The sequence below is a fragment of the Labrus mixtus genome, chromosome 12 (genome assembly GCF_963584025.1).
Source record: "Labrus mixtus chromosome 12, fLabMix1.1, whole genome shotgun sequence".
Taxonomy (NCBI): domain Eukaryota; kingdom Metazoa; phylum Chordata; class Actinopteri; order Labriformes; family Labridae; genus Labrus; species Labrus mixtus.
Window position 1 is genome coordinate 11521937 of NC_083623.1, and position 12222 is coordinate 11534158.

The window sequence follows — 12222 nt, forward strand, 5'->3', positions numbered from 1 at the left end:
TAAACAAAGTTTATTTATTTGTCATTTATATGCTATTCTTTTTAGATTGAAGAGCTTACCAGTAGCCTACCAGCACTTCAGGCTTTGTCCAGTAGCACTTCTTCACTGGACAGCTCCACCAGCAGCACTGAGACCACCAGCCCCCCTGTCAAGAGAAAACCCCTCCCACCTCCTCAGGGCGGAGCCAGAAAGGCCCTGCTGAGATGGGTCCAGCACACAGCCACCAAGTATGCAGCCTCCTTCGCAATAAACAGTTTTTCTTTTCAACAACAAAAAATGCTAACTGCCGTACAAAACTAGCAGCCAACTTGAGAGTAAAAACATTCCCTTCGAGCCGCTGTCATTGTTATCATCTGGTTTTTCAATCTATTCATGCCATATCCTAGACGTGTAGGGATCGAGGTGAAGGACTTTGGCCCCAGCTGGCGCACAGGGTTGGCGTTCTATGCCGTCATCCAGTCCCTTCGGCCAAATCTAGTTGACATGGAGCGTGTATGGAGGAGGCCCAACCGAGAAAACCTGCAGGAAGCTTTCTTATTGGCTGAGAAAGAGCTGGGCATTCCACAGCTTCTTGACCCAGAGGGTAAATAGATTTTTTTTCATCACATTTCATTTGGATTTTTTTCATTAGGTTGATGAAACGTGAACTCCACAGATCTTGGTGGAAATAACTGCTAACTCCAAATCTACAAAATTGTAGCATCAAATTAATTCCACACATTTACACTGTTTCATTCACCTGTTTCATTGTCAGTGGAAAACATGTGACCTTTGTGTTACTCATTCATTCTTAAAAGTAATGGTAGCTTTTCATCATTTAGAGCTGTTCTCTATAAAGATTAGTGAACAAAATATTTTGCAAGCATGGATCTCAGGATCAGATGTGTACCTCAGTGTCACTCTCAAACACCATCTGTGCTCCTTCACGCCTGCCCTTCACAATGAACTCTGACAAATCATGCTTGACATCAGTATAATTAAGGTCCATTAAGCCATGGGATTCAGTATGATGAAACCTCCAAACACAACTTTGACTCTGATCTTTAATGCTGAAAGTTGTTTTTTAAATTTAGGGTGCCATATGTGTTTCTCTGAATGACTGTAATGATATATTTTTTTTAACAAAACAGGTCGTTTCCTTTGAAAGAGAACTCTATATAACTTGAAATGACCTCTGATTACATTCATTATCTTACCTCTTTAGATGTTGATGTAGACAAACCAGATGAGAAATCCATTATGACATACGTAGCCCAGTTCCTGAAGCATCATCCTGAGCAAAAGCAGAGCGACTCAGACGGGCGCCAAGAAGAAGAGGTAACCAGCTGTCACACTCATCTCAGTGTGAATGCGCACATTTAACATCTTCTTCTCTCTTTTTGCATCCTGTGTGTTTTGTGTCTCTTCAGTTGTCGAGTTAGTGTGTCAAACTTTAGGAATCATATATGTATAGAAGGCATTTTATCTTAAGTCCTTGTATTTATGTAATGCTTTTTAAAAAGTTCAGATGTAGTAATCTCCTACCTGTCAGACATTAAAGAGGGTTAAAACATACAATAGATATACTTGTGCCATGTGACCTTAGATCTAGCAATGTCTTGACTGTTTTATGTCTTTCCTTGTTGCACATCTCTCTCCTCTTTTCTCTCTTTGTCTTTCTCTCTCTCTGGTGTGTTTTTGTTTTGTGTCTGCTTTCCTGTGGTTGTTGTGCTGACCTCTGTCCTACAGCATGAGCTTGCTCCTCGCGATATAGAGGAAATGTTGGAGGTAGGTTATATAGTAACTTTAAGGTCCCAGGCGCAGGTTTTCCATCATTTTCCACTGCAATTTGCATCCATGCACTTTCATGGTTTCCATATGAAATGTGATTAATGCTTATTTTTCCGCCTCTACCTATTGGAGAACAGTATCACTGCTTACTGCACAGTGTACGGCTGAGATTAAACATTGTTTTTTTCCATGTCAAAATAGAGCCGACATGCTTCTATTAGCTCTTTATCATACATGATGTGATATTCCTGCCTCGGGGTCTCTAAGATGATAACAAAAGGAAGTCTGCTATAATGACGTGATATTACCATTTATTAACGTTACCACCTAGCGCTATGGCTCTTGGTTCCATTAGCATGACAATGAAAGCCTCTGGCGTCGGCAGTGTGCATTGATACAGTGTATTTGATGGAAACCTTGTGGAAAGAGGTTGCCTGTTTTTAAGGTTAACAGTGTCAGGAGCTGTGTTGTGCCGTAAAGCTGTCCGTGTTTTGTTATTGTCCAACTCTGATGACGCCTGTGTGAGTTGTTGTGTTTCACACATGCTTTGTTCTCTGCTGACAGTTCTTGATAACACTCAACATATTCGTCTAGTGAATGAAGGTTAATTGGCCGTTGTGTTTTCACATAAAACAAAAAACAAATTTCAATCTAATCGAGTCCACTTTACTTATATTGCACATTTAAAAAAAACTTTAACCAAGTGCAGAACAGCGAGTTAAAATAGCATAAATTAAAGCACAGGAAAAAATACATAAAATCTGCAAATGGCACATAGGATACACTATTAAACACATTTTAATTATATGTAAAAAATATGTATAAAAGTCCATCCAAATATGAAAAATACAGACATTAATGAAATAATAAAACACAGTAAGACGGATGGACTAATATAGTCCAATGCTGGGTTAAAGACGAGGAATAACAATATCCTTTCAGACACAATTTTAAAGTTGGCAAGGTGGGAGCCATTCTAGCATGGCTCTAAAACAAAATGCAACTGAGGCACTTTATGTAAAATAATTTACACAAGCTTTGGTGAATCCAGTACATTGTATAAAAGTGTACTTCCCTTCCGATACGGCTTAGTCTATGTGAAAGTATTAGGGCTGTCATTAAGAATAACGTTTAAAATCCCTACAGGAGCTAATGTGAAGTGATAATACTCAAAAGACTGCGATTGAACAGCTCTCAAACTGAATACACTCGCAAGCTTTTCAGCAGCATAATATTGTCGTCATGGTAACTTAAAATCCAGGGAAGTGTTAGTGGGGGGTCTTAGTCAAAGTACCCTGTTTAAGCTGAGTGTTTTTGGCAGCTGTGGGTTTTTGACGTTTTGTCCTACAGGGAGACACAGTGAGGATTAGGAAAACACATGTTTAACAGCACATGACCTCTCTGTCACCCTCTCCCTCCCTCCGTCCTTTCATCAATCCATCTTAACATCTTTTCTGGTTTGTCTCTATCTTTCTGCTCTCCCTCTCTACTCTATACTCCACTCTTTTTCTTTTTCTTCATTTGTTTTGATTTCTTCTTTGCACTTTCCCATCTTCTATGTCTGTCTTTCACTCCGTTGTTCACCCCATCACCCCCTGCACCATCCCGGCCTCCTAGAGAGAGCAGCGAAAGAGCCTGAGGGAGCTCAAAATGTGGCTCGACCAGCTGGAGAGAGACGCAATACAGTCCCAGGAGACGGAGGGCAATCTCGCTCAACAGTACCAGGTTAGTGTGTGTGTGTGTGTGTGTGTGTGTGTGTGTGTGTGTGTCTGTGTCTGTGTCTGTGTGTGTGTGTGTGTGTGTGTGTGTGTGTGTGTCTGTGTGTGTGTGTGTGTGTGTGTGTGTGTGTGTGTGTCTGTCTGTCTGTGTGTGCAGCTTAAACAGGGCACACTGGGCACAGACGCTCCTATTATTAGCTTAATCAGTTGCATTACACTGTGGGGATCAGACAGCAGCAGTCATATTTTCAGTCAATCTGGCTTATTCCACTAGGCCTCAGGATACTTTCCATATTGAGCAGCATGTGGGATATCCCTTTTTTCTTTGCACATTATTCAGAAGAGTCCGGGAATCTAAACTCAGAGAGCGGGACACTATTCAGAGGCAATTAGCTAAAGAACCTGTGAACTGAAAGATGACATGACCCCTCCTTATAGAGCACTTCCTGATGTTTCTTTACGCTCCCTTTAATATTTGTGTACATATTTTCACATGTGACAGGGAGCTGAAACACTTCTTCTCTCTTTCTAGTTGTTCAAAAGTCTTCATGTCCAGTTAGAGATGAGGCATAAACAGGTGGAGGGAGCATTGCAGTCCGCTCAGAAGGATGGGATGCTGACAGTGGATCAGGCTCTGGTCAAACAGGCCTGGGAAAGGGTCTCTAAAAGGGTGAGAAAAAAACCTGCTTCAGAAACGGTTTGTTGATTGCAATTTGTCTTCCCTGAATCAATGATTTAGTTGGTTGAATTAAGACAGAAATGTTTGAAGCAATAGCATATCATTATTTGGCTGTACAGTAGATATTCTGCATATAAAGGCAGCGTGTCTTTGTGATTGTTTTATCTGTAGTTTATGTCTTTAAATTGTGCTCAGGTGCAATTGTTTGAGCTGGACAATAACAATGTTTTTCTTGTTGATTCCTCAACTCTCTTCCTAACTTCAGCTCCTGGACTGGCATCTGCTTCTGGACAGGTCCCTGCCGACTCCTCTGGATGTGGTTGGGGCGTGGCTGCATGAAGCCGAAGGAGCCCTGCGACAAGAGATTGTCGTGCAGCAGGCCCACGATGTGACGGCCAGCACTGTACACAGAGCTCTGGAGCAGCACAAGGTTAGCATGGAGCCACTGACACACAACTGAAGTCTGCATATACAAGTCATTTTGAATATGTTGTAAGACCTTTTTTTTTTCTGTGTGGTCCTAACAAGTTTTCTTTTGTTTTTTTTCTGTGTTTGTGTGCTGTGTGTATTTACACTGTGCAGGATGTGTTGAAGAGCTTAGACAGTCACCTGCAGGTTTTTCAGAGGATCCATAAAGACAGAAGTGTTGATGGAGTTCCTGTTCCCCTGGACCAGCTCCAAGACATGGCTGAGAGGTAATATCTGCTCAAGTTATTGTTCTGCATTTCAAACAATTGTAACATTTTGTACACATACTATTTTATTAAATATCATAGGCAAACTCCTTTTGCTTTACTCTGAATTCAGCTTTTCTGATTTGAAGTGTCAAGCTGTATATCTAAAATACTTTTGAAACTTTGTCTTCTTTAGGATGAACTTTGTCTCAACATCTTCTAGCATACATTTGGCAAGAATGGAATACTTGGAAAACCAACACCACATGCAAGCCTTCCTCACCCTGACCGAATCTAAGCTCAAATCCTGGATCATAAAATATGGCCGACAAGAGTCTGTGGAAGTGATGCTCCACAACTATGTAGTAAGCTTTGACTCACTCTAAACATGATGGACTGAATGGTATTTAAACCTTTGGGGCTCCTTTATTATGCTAATGTGAGAGATAAGAAAAATACTGAAAGTGTGTTTGTTTCATTTTTGAACATAATCGGTTTAAAGTCATGAGATTGTATGAAATAGCCCTCTATAGAGTATATGACTTGTACCTTTATTTCCCAACAACATTTTGATTCTTTCTTCATCAGTCATTCGTGGAGAAGCAACATTTCTTTGAAAAGTACGATGCATTGTTCCAGTCCCTGAAACAGTCTGCCGAGGCTTATGTCAATGCTGACAGCTCAGGTAAGAGTTCTGAAGATACCCAGTCAATTGATGATATGATGGTTGAAAGAACCTGGTTGGATCACGAGCATGCCATGTAAAAGTGTGTTTTTGTTGTTAAATTATCGCAATTAAGGGTGGCTAAGGGGGACGCTCCTCCAAGTAAATTAATATTATTTTACTGCTGATCCTAATTATGTCATTTTCCTGGAGAATCTTTTGAGAAACTGAGTGTTTTGACCTTTGTGTGCAGCTGAAAGGAACATCTGAACACCCTTTGATGCATTACGCAACAAGACAATCTGATAACATCTTTATCTCATTGTTATGCCAAATTCTTTTAATGTTCTTAAATAAAAGTAATCTAATGGTTTTTATATCATCCAGACTTCTATCACTCTTTTCCTCTTAGTGTTACTTTTACGTGAAACTGAGCGGCACTAAATATCTTTCCATTGTCCACATATCTCAACTTTATTCTCGGCTGTCGCACCAAAAAAAACAACAAGGTTTTCCCTCCAACCTGTGCAATTTTCCCCTGTCTGGTTTTACAGCCGGTTAGATGGGGAGAGTCTGCAGGCTACTGCTAAATGAGGTTCCTTCACTCCCAGTTCTCAGTGGGGAATACGACCCCATTTGCTAGTGAGGGGCTGCTCCAGTTCTGCAGGTCTCTGGGCGCTTACAGAGCTAGCTTGTTGGTTTCATTAAGTTTCAAGGCTGTGCTGCTTTAGGGTATGCAGAGCAGAGAAGTGAGGTGTGGCGAGAAATCAGGACATTTGAGTCTTGATTGGTCGACCCCACTGTTGAAGAGACCCCCTCCATCACCACCCCCCACATGTTTTTTTTCTGTAAGTTAGCTTACTCGGTTCTGATTGGCTGGATGAGAGATCAGTTGGATCTCAGGGTTACAGCAAACTGAGGAAAGAGAGTGACTTTTGAACTACTATTTAAATGGGCACTACCATATGATCAACATGCATCTGAAACTGGATATTTGTATTAGGTGTTAAGTTATTTTTCTGCCCCACACTGGCTGACAATAGTTCGTCACACCGGCCTTGTGAGACCAGAGCGTTTTTTTTAACCAATAAAATGGAACACAGTTACAGAGACACTGCATGTCCCTGTGGTGAGAGTTTTTCAGGTCAGAGACTTCTATGTAAAGGCGTGTTGCCCCATCTGCCTTTCTGAAGTCTTTTTGTTGTTGTTGTTTATGTTTGAACAATGTGTCTTCTGCCCTGAACGAGGGACAAAGTGAAAATTATATGATGAGAAAATGTAAATGCTGAAACAAAGATAAGAGTGGAGAAGAGTCCATGAGTCATCAAATTGACTTAAAAATAACAGACACAATTAGCTCAAATGTAGCTTACATTAGCAACCATGAGCTGCCTGAAGAAGAAATTATGCAGCTTCTGAATTAATTAATAAAATTGTATTTTTTATTTTTCATAAATTCAGTTTTTTTTTTATTTGTAAGAGAGTTTAAGTTCATTAGTTCACAGTGTTGCTTCAACCTTGTCGAAATCCATAGAAATAAACATTTAACATTAAAGGGCTGGCAGTAGTCTAGCAGTTAGTACGTGTAACTCCATATACAGAGGCTTAAGCCCTCAAAGCGGGCGTCCCAGGTTCAAATCCGGCCTGTGGCTCCATTCCCGCATGTCATTGCACGCCCCACTCTCTCTCTCTTCCTGGTTTCTGAGTCTATCCACTGTCCTATCACTAAAATAAATGCATAAAAGCCTAAAAATAAATCTTCAAAAATGTGTTTTCACTACTTTTGTATGAGTAGCTTTGTTATCAGCAACCGCAGCGATACCAACAGGATTTGAAGTAGCAGCGGTGCTGGCCGTAGAAGTATGACTACTCTAAATCATTGTTGATGTATTTTTCTTAGTTAAGTTAATGTATCTCTTCTTCAGTGGATGAGGGCGAGATGGGAGTACGCAGGTTCATGCGGGAGGTGGTGACCCAGTGGAGGAGTCTGTCTATGGAGGTGCGCAGTGTGAGGAGCATGCTGGAGGAGGTGCTCTCTAACTGGGAGAGGTACAGCTCCATCGTGGCCTCCTTACAAGCTTGGCTGGAGGATGCTGAAGAAACCCTGGGCCAGCCAGAAAATACTAAGCGGGTAAGAGATTGTAGGAAACGCCTCCGTATACTTTAAGTACTAACTTTTTTTCTTAGACAGATTAAGTGTCCCCTCAGACTTGTATTTTATTTGATGGGCTGCCACAGAGAAGACGCAATAAAATCCATGTCAGCCTAATTTCAAGCATTTGGTCTTCTAAATGAAATCCTATTAGCAGTCTCCACTCAAGTATCAAATGATCTCCTTGACTTACAACAAGCCACTAAGGATATTTCAGTTGTCGTATTGCTATGGTTACCTCAGATTCACACCCCACCAAGGATTAGACGGCTAATTACCCCAGTTTTTTTTTTATTGTCCTCTCTTTGTTTCTATCTTTGAATACCTTCCTTTGTTTCCTTTTTTGAGTGACTGTCTTTGTTTCTGACACTCGTTCTTTGTGTTTTTCTTTGTTTCTATTAATTCTTTGTTTCTTTTTGTTTTATTAATGAGTCTCTCTCTCTCTTCCAGGAGTTTTTCAGGAATCTCAGCCACTGGATGGATCAGCATGCAGCCATGAACGACGCAGGGAATTTTCTGATTGAGACGTGCGATGAGACCATGTCACTTGAGCTCAAGCAGCAGCTTCTTTTGTTGAACGGACGATGGAGAGACCTCTTTCTCAAAGTCAAACAAGTAAAGAAAAACACCTTTAAAAATAACAAAAGATAAACTCTGTACAGTTTGTCAGAGGAGAGCAAGAGTTGGATCACACTCTATCTCCTATTGAATTATGCATTGTAGCTAATTTAGTTGTTAAAAGAAAAGGACATGGGTGATTTTGAAAGAGTATTATCTGAATATTTGGAACAATTTGTCCCTCATCTGCACTTGTTACATAAAGAAAAGTATTAACACTGATATTTTTTTAACATAATGTAGAAAGTTTACCCCAAAAAAAGGAGAATAATAATAACAAAACCAAAACAGAAACCCAGAAAGAATAAAACTCAAAAAGTCAGATGAAATGAGGGTCCAATTAAAGCAATAAGACAATGGTTTAAAAAGCAGGATCATGTATAATTGGTAAAAATGTAGAAACAGATAGACACAAATAAAAAGAATAAAAACAGTGAAAAGACAACACCACCTAAAAGGCAAGACTACAGATAATTCCAGAGCCAAAGGTCCCTGATGGCTAAACCATGCTGAACTTGAGAAGCCAAAATGTTAAGATCCCTCCATTTCTCTCATTTAAGGTCTCTCATAAAATCAATGCTAATGTTTTTATGATCTTTATTGTACTGCAGTATGCCCGTGCAGATGAGCTGGAGAAGTGGAGAAAAGACCATTTGAAGGCTGTGACGGCGCTGAAAGAGCTACTGGACACGGCAGAGGCCAAACTTAATGCTCCTGTTCAGGTGTCTTTCCTCAGCGTTAGAGGCTTTCTGCAGGATGTGGAGGTGAGAGAAGCTGACCATTACAACCACCCTTGAACATGCTCTGTTGTTTCTGCTCAAATTAGACTCAGATCCTGTCACCAATTAATTTACATGCATTTGACTGAGTTCATTACAGTTCTTTTTGTAACTATTAACTAAGTATGGCAGGCATTTTGTAGAAACATATCAAATGAGTTAATTACATTTTCTTCCAAGTTGTGGTACGTCTCACTGAATGTACACTTCAGTCAGAGCTGCAGACAACTATGTCACATACAGTTTTTTACAGCCTAATGCAGTTTTGATGAAAGTGTTTTCATCTAAGACTCTCTTTGATGACCCTTTGCCTCATCTCAGAATACCAGGCAAAAGGTTGTTTCCATGGAGACACAATACAAGTTGGCTGGCCGCAGTGCTCAGCTCCTTGCCAAAGATGCGCCACAGGACGAGGCTGCCAGGGTCATGGCAACTATGGCAACAGCCAAGAGTCAGCTGAGCAAGGTAGATATTATTTACACCTAAACATAACATAAAAGTAGTTTCAAGTCTATTCCAACCTTTCTTATAGAGCATCACACTTACCATTTGCCTTTATGAGACATTTAAGATAGTCTGATCACTCGTTGTCGTCAGTGTCTGTGTCACAGTTTAATGGCCTGTATGATTTGTCCCCAGGTGAGAGAGCGGTGTCCCCCCCTTGTGAGGGAGTGTCATGTCTTTCTGCCGCTATTGGAGGAGATGGAGAAACACGTCACTACTTTCTACCAAGCCCTGGAGCGGGCCAGTCGCATCACTGCTGCAGCCAGAGACCAAGACCCACAGAGCCAGGCCCAGCAAAAACAAAAGTGGCAGGTAAGATGTGAAGAATACGACAAAACTCAAATTAAATGGTTGCCAGGTAAAAGTTGAATGTAGGGTCCTTTTCTCCAGAGTTTTAGTGTTTGTGCAGTGCAGTTTCACAGTGTAATGATGTATCTCATGGTTGTTTAATGGCAGAAAGTAATCAGGAGTTATTTTTATCAAAATAAATATCTGCATTATTTAGAAAATTAACCAAAGCAAAAAATATTAACTTTCTCTGTATGTAATGTATTCCCTTTGCATTAAATACAACTACATCTGCTTTCTGTTGTACCTGCTCTAGCTCCTTCACTACTATCCCGATGTCACTGATAAAATATAAATCTTAGTCTTTACAACCTCATCTTTCTAAAGTCTTTGTTTGAATGGAGGGGAATTGCTGACATACTAACAGTGTTAGACTATTTAAATGTACTGATATCAACCCATTTTCTCCTTTGTCTTCATTGTGTCCACCATTTCCTCAGGATTTGTTCAACCAGCAGCAAACCTGTAAACGTTGTCTGTCAGTGATTGAGAGGAATTACAACACCCTGCAGAGGTTGCTGTCCAACAGCAAGGTGCTCCGAAACTTCGACCTGTCCCAGCTGCAGAAGAGGGTGGCTGAAATACAGGCGTCAGCACAGGTAAGTGTTAAACATACATGAGTGCACACCAGAATGCCTTACAGACCCTGAATTACCCACAACACTGATTACATTAATGAGCTTACAAGGACATCAAAACACCCAGGAGGCAATAGTGCAGATTAGATTTAGTCAAGTGTCTCGGTGTTCATTTGAATAATGTAAGACAAATAATGTAATTAAACCGTATTACCAAAGAGACCGATTACAATCAAAACTATCTACCGTCCGTCCTTTCAGGCTTTGCTGAAGGAGGTTGGGGAATGGAGAAGGCAGGAAGAGGCGAACAACTGCCTGAGGAGGAGGTTTGAAGAATCAAGACAAGAGCTGGAGAGAGTACTGAAGAAAGCTCAGGGCTGCTTAAAAGAAACCGGAGACGCTGAAGAATTACTGAAGAAACACACTGTAAGTTCATCATGTAACCTTCTGCTGCAAATAGAGCAAGTCCATGAAGGGTACAGATAATGTATAAGAGAATTCTAGTCTCTAAATGTATGATGTGCTTATACAACACAACTAAGTGCTATCTTGTCAATCAAGACAAATGTAGGGCCTGATTCACAAAAGGATGCGCGGTATTTGTGCCCGCTGAATCTTCTGAGTCAAAAACACACCGTCCAATTGACAAAACACACTCAAAGGGTTAAGTGCGCCCCGAACTGCGCTGCAGAGTAAACAGCATCTCTGTGAGACGGTACTGTTTGCGCATATTTAAATGAGGCATTGTGCGGTCATTTGGGGAAAATTTGGCCCCTTTGGATGCAAAAAGTGTCTAATACACAAACACTGACGCATTCAGAATGGGAAAAAAGATTAACATAGTGAGACTTGTAATTGCACCGCAGTGTTTATAAGTGATGTCACACGCACACTTGACAGTGATAAGGAAAACAATTATGCGAATTATGCGACAATTCTAGTGAATCAAGCCCAACGTGTATAATAAGGTAACTACAGAAATTCTCAAAAATACCTGTAGGTCATGTTTTGGGGGGAAATTGTGGTTGGTAGAATTTACTAGTGTTGCAAAATGAATCCGATGCAGATGTGCAGAAAACTGCAGGTCCTCAAGTGCCCACTTGAGGCTAAAGGCCTGACCCTTCTCCATCTCTTTGTCTGTTTCTACATTGAAAGTTAGGCAGCGGTAGCATTGCCAATATGGAGACCACCATTGTTAGGCTTCATATCAGTTCTTGAGAAACCAATGAGTGAACTTTTTAAAAAAAAATGATTTATTTATTTATTTTTCTTACTTTCATTTTGTTTGGCCACAAAGACTTATTTACGAGTCTCTGAGAATTCTTGATGCCAAAAACAACCTCATTTATCTCCTCAAATTCTTTTCCTCTCTCTCCGTACAGGATTTTTTGGGCCAACTCGACCAGCGTGTGCTGAGTGTTTTCTTGAAGGCATGCGACGAGCTGACTGACATCCTTCCCCAGGAGGAGCAGGAGGGGCTGCAAGAAACTGTCCGCAGGCTGCATAAACACTGGAAGGTCAGGGGTTCACATGCGTTAACGTTCTCACTAATTACAAGACATCTCCGGAGGCATATAGCCGATACTTCATTAACTTAACCAGGAAGACCTTTGGCTTTGATGGAGTTCTCTCTGGTCTCTTTCCAATTAACCTGTACTAGTCGGAGCAAACTGCAACCTCTATGTGTTTACTTGTAGTCTCCTCAGAGGATAGTCGGTTTCTGACAGTTTTGTTGACT

The 12222-nt window shown here is 40.8% G+C and overlaps 1 protein-coding gene across 1 annotated transcript in view; it reads left to right on the top strand.

The window, feature by feature from the left end:
- syne1a (spectrin repeat containing, nuclear envelope 1a) overlaps positions 1–12222 on the top strand; it is a 125223-nt gene that overhangs the window by 13690 nt on the left and 99311 nt on the right. The window contains exons 7-23 of the mRNA XM_061051988.1: positions 46–227; positions 387–583; positions 1205–1317; positions 3388–3495; positions 4021–4158; positions 4433–4597; positions 4750–4862; positions 5038–5206; positions 5430–5526; positions 7431–7636; positions 8108–8272; positions 8887–9039; positions 9376–9519; positions 9694–9870; positions 10347–10505; positions 10746–10910; positions 11867–12001. Coding sequence (XP_060907971.1) covers positions 46–227; positions 387–583; positions 1205–1317; positions 3388–3495; positions 4021–4158; positions 4433–4597; positions 4750–4862; positions 5038–5206; positions 5430–5526; positions 7431–7636; positions 8108–8272; positions 8887–9039; positions 9376–9519; positions 9694–9870; positions 10347–10505; positions 10746–10910; positions 11867–12001 — 2586 coding nt within the window. The remainder of the gene's footprint in view (positions 1–45; positions 228–386; positions 584–1204; positions 1318–3387; positions 3496–4020; positions 4159–4432; positions 4598–4749; positions 4863–5037; positions 5207–5429; positions 5527–7430; positions 7637–8107; positions 8273–8886; positions 9040–9375; positions 9520–9693; positions 9871–10346; positions 10506–10745; positions 10911–11866; positions 12002–12222) is intronic.